The sequence below is a fragment of the Nannospalax galili genome, unplaced genomic scaffold, assembly GCF_000622305.1.
Source record: "Nannospalax galili isolate Female #2095 unplaced genomic scaffold, S.galili_v1.0 scaffold302, whole genome shotgun sequence".
Taxonomy (NCBI): Eukaryota; Metazoa; Chordata; class Mammalia; order Rodentia; family Spalacidae; genus Nannospalax; species Nannospalax galili.
Window position 1 is genome coordinate 1544947 of NW_008350120.1, and position 14024 is coordinate 1558970.

At 46.4% G+C, this 14024-nt stretch overlaps 2 protein-coding genes across 4 annotated transcripts in view; both read left to right on the top strand.

The window, feature by feature from the left end:
- Galntl5 (polypeptide N-acetylgalactosaminyltransferase like 5) overlaps nt 1-10379 on the top strand; it is a 43712-nt gene extending 33333 nt beyond the window's left edge. Inside the window, exons 7-8 of the mRNA XM_008847289.1 lie at nt 7198-7350; nt 10158-10379. Coding sequence (XP_008845511.1) covers nt 7198-7350; nt 10158-10379 — 375 coding nt within the window. The remainder of the gene's footprint in view (nt 1-7197; nt 7351-10157) is intronic.
- Nucleotides 10380-13563: 3184 nt separating this feature from the next.
- Nucleotides 13564-14024, top strand: part of Galnt11 (polypeptide N-acetylgalactosaminyltransferase 11) — a 47614-nt gene continuing 47153 nt past the window's right edge. For all 3 annotated transcript variants that reach the window (XM_008847251.3, XM_029570498.1, XM_029570499.1), the window contains exon 1: nt 13564-13615. The gene's annotated coding sequence lies outside the window, so the exon portion shown is untranslated. The remainder of the gene's footprint in view (nt 13616-14024) is intronic.

A 14024-nucleotide genomic window follows, 5' to 3' on the forward strand; every position in this document is an offset into this window, starting at 1 on the left:
CTCCTCCCTCCCCCCTCCTTCCTCCTTCATCCCTGTCTCTCTGTCTTCCTCTCTGTCTTCATCTTCATCTTCATGTGAATTCTGGGGATCAAACTCAAGTCCTTATGCTTGCATGGCAAGCACTTCACCCACTGAGCTATCTTGCCAGTCCCATTTTATTCATCTTTAAAGTTCTTTTCAGCACGGGCTTTTTTCACAATGCTTCAGATGCCTTGCTATGCACACAGAGATACTTTTCTTTTTCTTAGAATTTTTCTTCATTGAAATTTTGCAGATTTCACACAATACATCTTGATCATATATAGACAACCTCCCCTATCCAAAACCCCCTATTCATCACACAGTAAAGGAGACAAGCATGCACAAGACCCATTTTCCTAGTTTGTTTCTTCATTGCTGTGACAAAACACTCTGACCACTACCAACTTGGGGAGTAAAGGGTTTATTTATCTTACATCTCCCGGGTCACAGTTCATCAGGGAGCCCAAGGTAGGAACTCAGGGCCAGAACCTGGAGGCAGGAGCTGGAGCACAGGCCATGGAGGAACGCTGCTTACTGGCTTGCTCCCCTGGCCCCTGCTCAGCCTGCTTTCTTATGCAACACAGGCCCACCTGCCCAGGGGTGGCACCACCCACAGTGGGCTGGGCCCTCCCATATCACTCATCAAGAAGATGCCCCTCAGACATGGCCACAGGCCAGTCCAATAGAGGAAATTCCCCGATTGAGGCTCCCTCAACCCAGGTGTGTCAAGGTGACACTAAAGCTATCTGGCACACCCATGCAAGCTCAAACCAGAAAAAAAAAAAAAATCATAGAGGTGGGGAAATGGGTAAGATGCCCCAGTCTTAGTTGAGGCTATTGGCAACCAATGACTAGTGGGAGAGGGAGAGTTGGTTTTCTTTATGGAAGTGACACTAAATAGGTTGATTAGGCTCCAGTGCATAGACTCACACCAAGAGACATTTGGGGACACAAACACGGCTCAATAAGCTTTAACATATATGACAATGGTTGAAATCTCTTAAGCAATGTCTTTTCTCCAAGGCCCCTCTTGCGTGTCTCAGCCGTCTGCTGCTTTCATTACTTTTATTCCTCCACCCGCGCCTTCCTTTCTGAACAGGCAGTGCTGTATACCTGGGCCTCTGGCACTTTTCATTATATATGGTTGATAATTCCTATTTTATTACATCACTGAGAATATTGCACAAAGAATTTTCCCTCTCAGGACCTAACAGTAAACATACCCTGTGTCTCAGAATAGAATCACTTTGTGAAGTAATTAACAAATGTGAAGTGATTCACAAATGTGTATTTGAAAAGCAAGTATGTGTCTGGGGAGATGGCTCAGTGGGTAAAGGCATGTGCTGTTACACCTGAGGATCTGAGTTTAATCCCAGGGACCCACATGGTGGAAGGAGAGAACCAACCCCCACAAGCAGTCCTCTGACCTCCACATGTGCACTCTCTAAATAAATAAAATTTAAAACACGCCAAAAAGCAAGCGTACCCCATCTGCAGCTCTACAGCTCTCACAGACCACAAATGAGAGCTAAACACTATGCAGATGCATCAATTATCCAGTGTTTCCAAACCACTCCAATACTAATGGTCCCCTTGAATCTCTGAAGCATGCTTGGGTCTCTCTTTAATAAGCAAGTATGCAAATTACTAACTAGTTAAAGCACTCTCTTGACACTAGTCCCTGAGGAAAAAGTCATCCGTACACCTTCACACACACACACGTATACACATACATACACACATGTACACACGAACACACACACATACAGATAGACACATACACACATACATACACACATACACACACATGCATACATACACATACAGACACGTACGCACACATACACATACAGACACATATACACACATACATATGAACACACACATACATACACACATATACACATAACACCCACAAACACACATATGCACACACACGCATACACACATACACATATACACACATGAATGCACACATACACGTACACACATATGCACACATACACAACACACCTATACATATACAGATACACACATATGCACACACATACACACAACACACATATACAGATACACACATGTACACACACACACATACAAACACACACATATACACCCCCCCCTTCATTTCTCATTCATTTTCGTTTAGTAAACCAATATCCTGGGATGACCCCCACCCCATGACATGGGTGTGCGCTCTGCCACTTTGCGCAGGGGGAGTCACCCTGGTGGCTGACACAGAGCAGTATTCCTTGAGCTGACCAAGTACTCCCCATCTGCAGCCCAGCCAACAAGGTCCAGGCTTTCTGCCCCTCCCACAGTCAAGAACCTAAAGGGCCAGCACCTGGTATCCTAGGACACGGACTGACCAGCCAGGGTCCATGCTTCTCTCTTGCTATCAGAAGATAAGACCACCCTCACTCATTCATTCTTGCATGCAGCATCATTTATTGAGGACTGTATTACTTTTCTAAGTGCTATGAAAAAATGCCTGACAAAGCGACTTCAGGAAGGAAGGGTTCATTTCGGCTCACAGTTTGAAGACAGTCCTTCATGGTGGGGAGGCGTGGTACCAAGAGCTGGTCACATGACATCCACAGTCAGGAAGCAGAGAGAGATGAACGCTGTTGCTCAACCTGCTCTCTCTTTCTTATGCAGTCTAAGAACCCAGTCCACGGAATGGTTTTGCCTGTAGTTAAGGAGGGTTTTCTCAACTCAACTTAATAGAGACACTCCTTCATAGACATGCCATAGACATGTCTCCTGGGTAATTCTAGATCCTGTCAAGTTCACAATCAATATTAACCACCACAGTGCTAGGATTAAAGGCTACCGTGCCCAGCTCATTTCAAATTTAAAACAATTATTTATGTGCCGGGCATGGTGGCGCACACCTTTAGTCCCAGCAATCAGGAGGCAGAGGCAGGCTCTCTGTGAGTTCAAGGCCAGCCTGGTCTACATAGTTCCAGGACAGCTGGGGCTACAGAAAGACCCTGTCTCAAAAAGACCAAAAAATAAAATTTAAAAATTATTTATTTTTTGTGTATGAGCATTTTGCCTGCATGTATGTAAGTGCATCCATGTTGTGCAGAGCCCTTAGAGGCCAGAAGAGGGCGTCAGATCCCTTGTAACTGGAGTTAAGGACAGGTGTTAGCCTTCTTGTGGGTCCTGGGAATTGAATGGATCCTCTGGAAGAGCAGTGAGTGCTCTTAAACCATTGAACCCTCTTTCAAGCCCCACTCTTTTCTTTTTATCTGCATATACGTTAAATGCACCACATGCATGCAGTGCTTTCAGAGGCCAGAAGAGGGTGTGAGATTCCCCTGGAACTGGAATTGCAGATGGTTATGTAGAGCTGCTATGTGGGTGCTGGGAACCAAACCTAGGTCCTCCGCAAGAGCAGCAGTGTCCCTAACTGCTAAGCTATTTCTCTAGCCCCAAAATGTAGCATCTTAAAACCAGAAAGAACTATTTTTTCTCTCAGGGTTTTGTTTTTTTGTTTGTTTGTTTGTTTTTTTGTTGTTGTTGTTGTTTTTTTTTTGTGTGTGTGTGTGTGTGTGTATGTGTGTGTGTGTATGTCTTTTTTGAGACAGGGTATCCTTATAGCTCCAGCTGTCCTGGAACTCACTATGTAGACCAGACCGGTCTGGAACTCACAGAGATCTGCCTGCCTCTGCCTCCCAAGTGCTGGGATTAAAGGCGTGCACCACCGCCCAGCTTTCTCTCAGTTTTTTTGGTGGTGGTGTTGCTAAAGTGGTTCTGGTCTTGGCTGGACTTGACTTCTTATAGATGCTTCTACCTCCCTGTTCCCCTGGAGCCCAGCTAGTCCTGGTTAAGAGAACTGGCTGTTCCTACAGAGGACCCAGGTAATGTTCCCAGCACCCATATGGCAGCTAACTCCACTTCCAGGGGATCCAACGCCCTCTTCTGGCCTCCATAGGCATTGCATGCATGTGGTACAATTTTATATTAGTGTATGAGTGTAATGCCTGCAGGTATGTTCTCTTAGCCATCTCTCCAGCCCCCCTAAAATTTTTTATTCTCTACTTTTACTGACTTTTGTTTACACTTCTATACTTATAGCCAGATTCTCTTGAAATCAATGAACTTCTCAAAAATATAGGAAGTTGGCTGGGTGTGGTGGCGCACGCCTTTAACCCCAGAACTAAGGAGGCAGAGGCAGGCAGATCGCTGTGAGTTCAAGGCCAGCCTGGTCTACATAGCGAGTTCCAGGCCAGCTGGGGCTACAGGGAGACCCTGTCTCAAAAAGACCAAAAATAAAAAATAAAAGACAGAATGAAACATTATAGATAGCTCTCATCTGTCAGATTTTGCTGCATAACTAAGTACCCAGAACAGAAGCCTAACTCCACAGTTCGGCTCCCAATTCTCAATGAAAATGAGGTCACCATACTGTTGTACAGACCATGACGGAGCCTAATTGTTTGCGTTTCTGGCCCAAGGCATTGTCTTCTGTGCTATCTGTTCTAACCAGGGAATCGGAAGCTTTCTCTAGACATTTTGTGAGTGAATTTCTAAGTTACTTTTAAGGAACTCTAGAAGTAGTTTGTATCAGTCTCTAGCATAGTCTCCCTGTCTTTGTTTCCCCTTCCATTCTCTCTCTTTCTGTCTTTAAGGCAGGGTTTCATGGGGGCTGGAGAGACAGCTCCGTGGTTAAGAGCACTGGCTGCTCTTGCAGAAGACCCAGGTTCAATTCCCAGCACCCACATGGTGGTTACAAACCGTCCTTAACCCCAGTTCCAAGGGAATCCGAAGCCCTCTTCTGACCTTTGCGGCATTTCACGACACAGGTGCATTCACATACATGCAGGCAATACACTCATGCACATAAAATGAAATAACAAATCAAAATATCCTTAAAAAAGACAGGGTTTCATGTAACCCAGGCTGGCCTTGAATTCCATATTTCGCCAAAGATGACCTTGAACTTCTGATCCTCCTACTTCTGCCTTCCCAGTGCTGAGATTCCAGGTGTGAACCACCAAGCCCAGTTTCTTTAATGCCCAAGGCTGTGCGCATCTTGGACGAGAATGCTATGAACCAAGTCGTATTCCACACCATGTGTTTTTAGTGAAGGTCTTAATTTCCCATTTCTGTTCCCTAATAATTAAGTGGATTTCCTCTGAAAAATATCTGCAAAACCAGGATTTATGGTCTTGAATTAGAACAGGGGATCAATCGGCAAACTTCAGTGTGCATCAGAATCAAAGAGCCTGTTAAAATGCAAAAGGCTAGGCTCAGCCTACAGTTTCTGGATCAGCAGGTGTCAGTGGGCCCATGTGTCTGCATTCCTAACAAGTCCCCAGGAAATGCTGGTACTTGGAAATGCAAGCACACAGAAGGGCCATGGCAAATACACCACAAGACGTGTAAGTCACGTACTCAGTCTCCATAGGCACATTCTTTGTGGCATTTTACATTTTTTGTTTATATTTTTATTTTATGTGTATGGGTGTATTACCTGCATGTATGTGAGTGCACCCATGTTATGCAATGCCTACAGAGGTCAGAGAGGGTATAGGGTCCCCTGGAACTGGAGTTACAGATGGTTGTTAGCTGCCATGTGAATGCTAGGAATCAAACCTGGGTCCTCTGTAAGAGCATTCAGTGCTCTTAACCATTGAGACATCTCTCCAGCCCAAACTCTGTGGTATTTTTTAATCAGAAAAATTAATTTGTGGGCCTGGTGAGAGAGCTCAGTAGGTTAAGGTGCTTGCCACCAAACCTGATGACCTGAGTTCAATTCCCAAAACTCTTCTCTCCACACGCCCAGCCTCCACCCCAGATGAAGAAATAACTGCAAAAAATTTAATAAATTGATTTGTGCATATGTGCACATGTGGGCACATGCATGTGCCATGACGTGGCTGTGGAGGTCAGAGAACAACCTGTAGGAGTCAAGTTTCTCCCCCACCATGTTGGTCATGGGGATTGAACTCAGGTCATTAGGCTTGGTGGCAGGCACCTCTACGTGCTGAGCCATCTTGTAGCCCCTTTGTGGTATCTTTTGTAATAATAAAATTAGAAACATAATGATGTAAGACTTTTTTTTAATGTATGTGCGTGGTGTGTAGATATGTGTACACATATATGCAGGTGCATGCATGTATATGCAGAGTTCCCCACCTTTGTTGCTTTGAAGCAGGGTCTCTCACTGAGCTTGGAGCTCACCACTTTTCTGCTAGGCTCAAAGCCAGTAAGCCCCAGGGAGCCTCCTGTCTCCCTGGCTCCCTAATGCTGGGGTTACAAGTATGTGGAGCCATGCTCAGTTTTTACATGGGACCTAGTGAATCCAGCTTAGGTTCTCACATTTGTGCAACAAGAATGCTTAGCCCACCAACCTGTCTCTTCAGCCCAAGTTTTTTATTTTTTTAAATAGTTCTGTATAACAGGAGAAAAGCAAGTTATCTTACTGCGTGTGTTTGTGTGTCAGCACATACTTGAGTTCCAATGACTAACTCGGGGTGTCAGGATGAGAAATGAATAAATGAATATTGTTTTCTTCTGTGCGCGTTCTTATATTCGAGAGTATGTTGAAGCCATATCTTGCTTTCATGTAGCAAAAAAAAAAACTATTAAGATATGTTTGTGTATAAACTACAATCCAGCCAAGACTTGACTTTCTCTTGATATGTGCTTACATCTAGCAATACTTAGTAGGAGAGAAAGAGAATCGCTTGCACCCTCACAGGCCAGGCTTTGTAAATTTCAATCCTGGGCTCTCAATTGTTCCACGTCACCAGCCAAACTTCTTAATCAACCTGTATGTTAATTATTTTTTTACCTGTAAACTGGGGGCGATATAATACCTTCATTAAAAGTCCTTAAGGATTAAGTAATAAACCAAATAAACATTAGTGATTTGGCCTGGGAATGTAGCTCAGTTGATAGAGTGCTTGTCTATCATGAACAAAGTCTCAGATTTAACCCCAGCACCTCATGAATCAAGTGTGATGGCACACAGCTGTAAGCCCAGCACCGGAGAGGTAGAGTCGGGAGGATCAAAGTTCAGTGTCATCCCCGAATATTGAGTGTGAGGCCAGCCTGGGCTACATGACACCCTGTCTTGACAAACATATGTTAACTATCATTAAGCATGTGTTTTAAAGCAGGTGCCAGTTACTAGTAAAAATAACTAATTGTGGTCTTGTCTAGATTTGGATGTGTGGAGGCCAGCTCTTTATCGTGCCTTGCTCTCGAGTTGGACACATCAGCAAGACATACTTAGCTGAAGATAAATTTCCGATCAAGGTAGCCATGGCCCGGAACTACCTGCGACTGGTCAACGTCTGGCTAGATGAGTACAAGGTAAGTGGCGCCTCTGGGGAGCAGCCTGCACGTGTGTACACATATGCATGCGTGAGAGCAGGCACTGGCCTGCTCCCCAGATCCTGTGCATTTCCAGATCCAAATTGTACTCGTTTTTGTTTTCTATAAGTCCTAAGATATTGTCCTTGCAATTTATTTTTTTAATTTCTAGGGAAATTGAAGTTTCTCAGAAGTAAATAACCTCTAAATCAGTTTTTCTTCTAGGGAATTGCTCTCTGCCACCACTCCCCTTTAAAAAAAAATAGCTGCTCCCTGCTGCAATACCACATGGAGATTTATAGGTTCTTTTCCCACCAGTCCACTATCAGATTCCCAGGGGATGTGGCTGGTGCAGTCCTTGTGACCACGTGAGAATACCTTTTCTACCAATAATCAAAGATGTTTATGTCCAAGCTATGCCCCTCAATTTGTGCCAGGTCCTCCAAGGGCTGCCTCTACCAGATGCAATGTATAAAGAGGGAAGGACTATCCCCCTTTCAGACAAGCACGCAGAAATGCACAGAACCTGTCTCCAATAGTGTGTACACTGGTCTTCATCTTATGTTTCTACAATTCAACTTTCTAAGTTATGAAAGTAACTACACTAGATTGTGTTTATCAACAGGGAACCGTCAGGGAACTCCTGATAAGGCAAGAGGACTGCGAGTTGAAGCCAGCCTAGGCAACTGAGTAGACCTTGTCTCAAAACCAACAAACAAACGGGGTAAATTAGAGGGGCTACAGAGACGGCTCAGCAGTTTAGAGCCCTTCCTGCTCTTCCAGAGAATCAGCATTTGGTTCCCAGAAACCATGCCTGGCACACAGCAGGCTGTAACTCCAGCTCCAGGGGACCTGACACTGTTTTCTGGCCTCAGTGGACATTTGGATACATATGGCATATGCTCTCACATACATATACACATAATTAAAAATAATTAAACAAGGGGCTAGAAAGATGGCTCAGTGGTTAAGAGCACTAGCTGCTCTTGTAGAGGACCAGAGTTCAGTTCCCAGCACCCACATGGCAGCTAATAACTGTTCGTAACTCCAGTACCAGGAGAGCCGATACCCTCTTCTGACCTCTATGGGCATTGCACACACAAGGTAAACTTACATACCTGCAGGCAATACACTCATACACATAAAATAAAAATAATAAGCGAGGCATGGTGGCACACGCCTTTACTCCCAGCACTTGGGAGGCAGAGGCAGGTGAATCTCTGTGAGTTCAAGGCCAGCCTGATCTACACAGTAACTTCAAAGCCAGCTGGGGCTCTGGAGACCCTGTCTCAAAAAGACCAAATAATAATAATAATAATAATAATAATAATAATAATAGATAAACAATTTTTAAAAATAATAAAATGGATAGTATGTTTTCTAAGCCCACAGTTCCACAGTTCCACTCAGAAGTAGTCATTGAATTAGTTGTTATTGTTGCTTGTTAGCACATGAGTACACTAGAGAATATTCCTTCTTTAAATTTTTTTAGGACATTGTAGCCTGGGTTGGCCTCAAACTTATGAGCCTGCTGCCCCAGCCTCCCAAGGGAATACAGATGTGTCCTGGAGGCCCATGCTTTTTTCCATGACCATATTCATACAATGCTTTATCTTGAAATCTTTTCATTTATTACTGTATCTTGAAAACACATTTCCAAATTATCTTTCAAAATTGGAACATGTCAAAATGTTTCTTTTTAAAGAATCCTTTTGGGGCTGGGCATGGTAGCACACACCTTTAATCCCAGCATTCAGCACACAGTAGGTAGAGGCAGGCAGAGCTCTGTGAGATTGAGGCCAGCCTGGTCTACATAGTGAGTTCCAGGCCAGCTGGGGCTACAGGGAGATCCTGTGTCAAAAAAAAAAGTCTTTTTGAATGGATCTATTGGAACTAATCCCATTGATAAAAGGTCCTTGTCGATAAACATCTTGTTTTATTATTTTTCCATATTTTTAAAATATTTTAGCTGGGCATGGTGGTGCACGCCTTTAGTCCTAGCACTTGGGAGGCAGAGGCAGGCGGATCTCTGTGAGTTCAAGGCCAGCCTGTTCTACATAGTGAGTTCCAGGACAGCTGGGGCTACAGGAAGACCCTGCCTCAAAAAGACAAAAAAATATTATTTTTATTTTATGTGTTATGTGTGTATTGCCTGCCTGTAGGTAAGTGCACCCATATCGTGCAATGCCCGCAGAGGACAGAAGAGGCTGTTGGATACCCTGGAACTGGAGTTATGGACAGTTGTTAGCTGCCATGTGGGTGCTGGGATTCAAACCCAGGTCTTCTGCAAGAACAACCAGTGTTTATAACTACTGAGCCATCTCTCAAGCCCCTATTTTTATTTTTTATGTACAAGTGTATTGTCTACATGTATACAAGTGCACCTGTGTCTTGCAATGATGCTGAGCCCTCTCTCCAGACATTTTATTAACAACACTGAAATATCTTTTGTTATTTCTTAACAACACTGAAATATCTTTTTGTGCATTTATACAACCATAGAGACAGGATTTCAGAGGATGAGCTAACGCATTACTAAATCCTCATGGGCAACATCCAAACTGCCTTTTTTGGCGGGGGTGGGGGGAGGTCTTTTGTGAGACAGGGTCTCCCTGTTGCCCCAGCTGGCCTGGAACTATGTAGGCCAGTCTAGCCTTGAACTCACAGATATCTGCCTGCCCACATAGGTGGATAAAAATCTTTTAAGATTTTTAGTTCCAATGACGAAAACATGATTCCATGATTGATATAATCTGATTTCAGAAGATTTGTTTGGTTTAATGAAATGACTCTTTGTTTTCATTTAGGATAATTTTTTCTTTAAAAAACCTTCCTTTTATAAATCCATGGCCTATGGAAACATTAGCGAGCGCACTGAGTTAAGGAAGCGACTGGGCTGCAAGTCATTTCAGTGGTATTTGGATACTGTCTTTCCGGAGTTGGAGGCATCTGAAGAAGAGAAACAAGACAACACAAGAAAAGAAACCAAGCTGTTTTCATTAATAACAAAGGGTAAAAAGGTCCCCTAGCTCCTCAGCATACTGGCATCACAGGACAAATTTGAAACACCATGGAATTATGTGAAATGCAGTAAGAAATACAGCCAGAGTGGTCTACATCTCAGAGTGCTTTTCTCCAGCTCCGTGACAATTACAATTCTTCCCCTTGCTCATCTGCCCTGGAAGTTCTGAGTATTAGAAATGTAAGCCATCTCACAGTTCAGACTGGCACATGACTGACCCAGGCGAAGTGCATTGTTCGTGGCTATTTGATACGTTGGTTCTAGTGGCCCACAGGAACCTGGTCTGTTCTTGGAGCCTTCACCAGCCTGATTTCGACTCCACACAGATGAGCGGGCAGTGCTTTAGGAAGGATGTTCACGAGAGGCCTGATTGTTCCTGGATCAAGTGCCTTTCTTGCAGCTGGTGTAGATTTTGGGACTGCCTCCTTGTTTTCTTGGGTTCCTGAGAGTGTGATGTCCTGTCATCTTGCCTAGGCGTCTCAGTTTAGTTCTCCATGAGGGCTCCTCATGGTTCTGTGAGCCCTCTGTCCTGGGACACTTGTCACTGCTTCTGGCTTTGCGTTTTCATACCAATGCCATCTGTCCTCTGGCTCCTGCTCACAGCTCTCCAGATAACTTCTTGTTATTCCCCGTTAATGTATGCTCTAGCCAACTCTTTTTTATTTTTGAAGTAGTTTATGCACTTTTTTTTTGTCTTTTTGAGAGAGGGTCTCCCTGTAGCCCCAGCTGGCCTGGAACTCACTTTCTAGACCAGGGTGGCCACGAACTCACAGAGATCCACCTGACTCTGCCTCCCGAGTGCTGGAATTACAGGTGTGCACCACCACGCCCGGCTGAGAGAACTATTTTCTCCCTGTAGCCCCAGCTGGCCTAGAACTCACTATGTAGACCAGGTTGGCCTCAAACTCATAGAGATCTGCCTGCCTCTGCCTCCAGAGTGCTTTTATTTCATGTGTTTGAGTATTTTCCATGCATGTTGGTGCCCCATGTGGGTACAATGTCCCACAGAGGCCAGAAGAGGGCATCGGATCCCCTGGACCTAGAGTTAACAGACAGTTGTTAGCTGCCATGTGGGTGCTGAGACTTCAACCTCCATCCTCTGGAAGAACAGCAAGTGTTCTTAACCACCAAACCATCTCTCCAGCCCCTCTTAATAAATTCTTGATTGTGCAGATCAGGCTTGGGAGAGAAGTATCTGGCTGCCTCCCTGCTGTGTGAACAGATTTCCTAACTTCTAAAGCACTCGTTGGGGGCTGGAGAAGTGCTGCACGGTTCACCCTGGTGAAGGGGAGTTTAAGGCGAAAGGGAAGTAATCCACAAAGACTACAGATAGAGAAAATGAGGGAAGGAACACACTGAAAGGGGCAGAAAGCAGGGAGACAGGATTGCCAAACACAACCTATGCAAATGTAGCCTACCCCAGTTTCTTCATTTACCCATGAAATTTCTGAGGGGTTTCTAGCAGGGTTGAGCACCCAGAATGCTGATTCATCACTGTCCTACATTTCATGTTCACTTCACCCACTTAGGGATACTAGGTGTGATGGTTTTGTCTCCATCATCAACTTGGACTGGATTTGGAATCACCTAGGAGACATACCACTTTTGGGTATGTGTTTGAGAGTGTTTTCAGAGGTCTGAGTAAGGAAAACCCACCGTAAATGTGGATGGCCACAACTCATGAACTAGGGACAGGACTAAATTAAAGGGAAAGGAGAAGGTAACATGAGCACCAGCGTCTTTCTCTCTGCTTCCTGCCGATGCACTGTGACAAGCTGCCTTACACCCCCGCCGTCACCGTCTGAGATGGAGGCTTGCACCCGCACACTGTGAGCCAAAACTCACCCTGACGTTGCTTTTGTTGGGTATTTTCCCACACCAAAAGTGACAAATACACTGTGGGGGTGCACAGGTGCCCTCCGTACTACTGCCCTTCGCAAGAGAAAAACCATTCCTGAAATAGCCACTAGTTCCAGTCAAGGTGGAACTGCTGTATGGACAAGAGGGGAAACTACCAAAGGTATTGGCATAGGAGAGCAACTGTTTGATTGAGGGCAACATCACAGAAGGGCTCAGGGGAGGGGTCATTAACTACCCGCATTGCCAACAGTTGGGAAAACGAGTCCTCAGTCCTGTGGAGAGACCTAGGTGGCACAACAGCATCCCAGCCCCTGACAGCACCAGTAGGTCCCTGTGCTAGCTACCTTTGTGCCACCAAAATATCTGAAAGCACTTAAAGGAGAATGGCTTACAGTTGCAGAGGTTCAGTCCATGGTTGCCTGACCCAGGCACTGGGCAGAGCATCAGGATAACAACATCATAATGAACATAGACCAGGGACCAGGTGAAGCCCTCATAGGCACATCCTCTGGGCCCTTCTTCAGCTAGACCCCACTTCAAGTTTCTAGAAAGTTCCCCACTCCTGAAAGTGGCACCAGCTGGGGACTAAGCTCAGCACATAAACCTGGGAGGGGGGCGTGTCACTTCCCGTTCAAGCCATCACTGTTATACAGAAGGATTAACCTTGTGGTTAAGGCCAGCTAGAACAAGTCATTGGTTTGGTCCAGGTGATGCTGTTTCTTTGCTCTTAATTATAAAATTATAAGGGATTTACAATTTCCCGTAGACATGGTGAAACAATGAAAGTTAATTAAAAAAAAAAAATTCTAGGGACTGCGGTAAGAGCACTGGCTGTTCTTACAGAGGACCCAGGTTGTTCCCAGCACCCACATGACGGCTAAGAACCGTCCATAACTCCAGTTACAAGGGACCCGAAGCCCTCTTCTGCACGTACATACATGCAGACAAAATATTCATGCACATTAAATAAAATTTAAAAACATGTAAGCTCTTGACCGAATAGCATTTCTATCAGGGATAAATTACATTCCTCAATGTAATTCAGCAGGACTGGGCCAAAGACCCAAACCCTGGCCATTGTGAGCGGTTAAGTTCCCCCAGCTGGGTCTCCCCACCTCCTGCACGTGTCTATGTGGACACCGCATCTAACAAGGTCCTGCAGGACAGACAAGCACCCAACTCCACGCCTGCGCCTAGGCGGGGCTGTGACGTCACAGGGGGCGGGGCCGCGCGTGACTTGACCTCCGCCGCGGCGCGACGCTGCAGCCCCGGGGCCTGTGAGAGCCGCGGCCGCCTGTCCCCGGCCGTGTCGCGCGCTGCGGCTCGTGCGGCTCGGCCCCGGGCTGCGACGGAAGGCTGCCATCCCGGACTGCGGGCGTCGCGGTGAGTAGACTCCCGGCGGCGCCTCAGCGGCCAGAGGCGCTGGGATCCGGAGGCGTTGCGGCCCGTGAGGTGCCGGGGCCAGTGAGGCGCTGAGGGGCCCGGGAGGCGCTGCGGCCGGGGAGGTGCCGGGGCCGGGGCCAGTGAGGCGCTGAGGGGCCCGGGAGGCGCTGCGGCCGGGGAGGTGCCGGGGCCGGGGCCAGTGAGGCGCTGAGGGGCCCGGGAGGCGCTGCGGCCGGGGAGGTGCCGGGGCCGGTGAGGCGCTGCGGGCCGTGAGGCGCTGCAGCCTGTGAGGCGCCGGGGCCGGTGAGGCGCTGCGGCCCTTGAGGCGCTGAGGGGCCCGGGAGGCGCCGACGACCGGGCGCTGCTACCTGAGGCGCCCTGACGTGTGGCCCCTAAGGCCCCGTGGCGC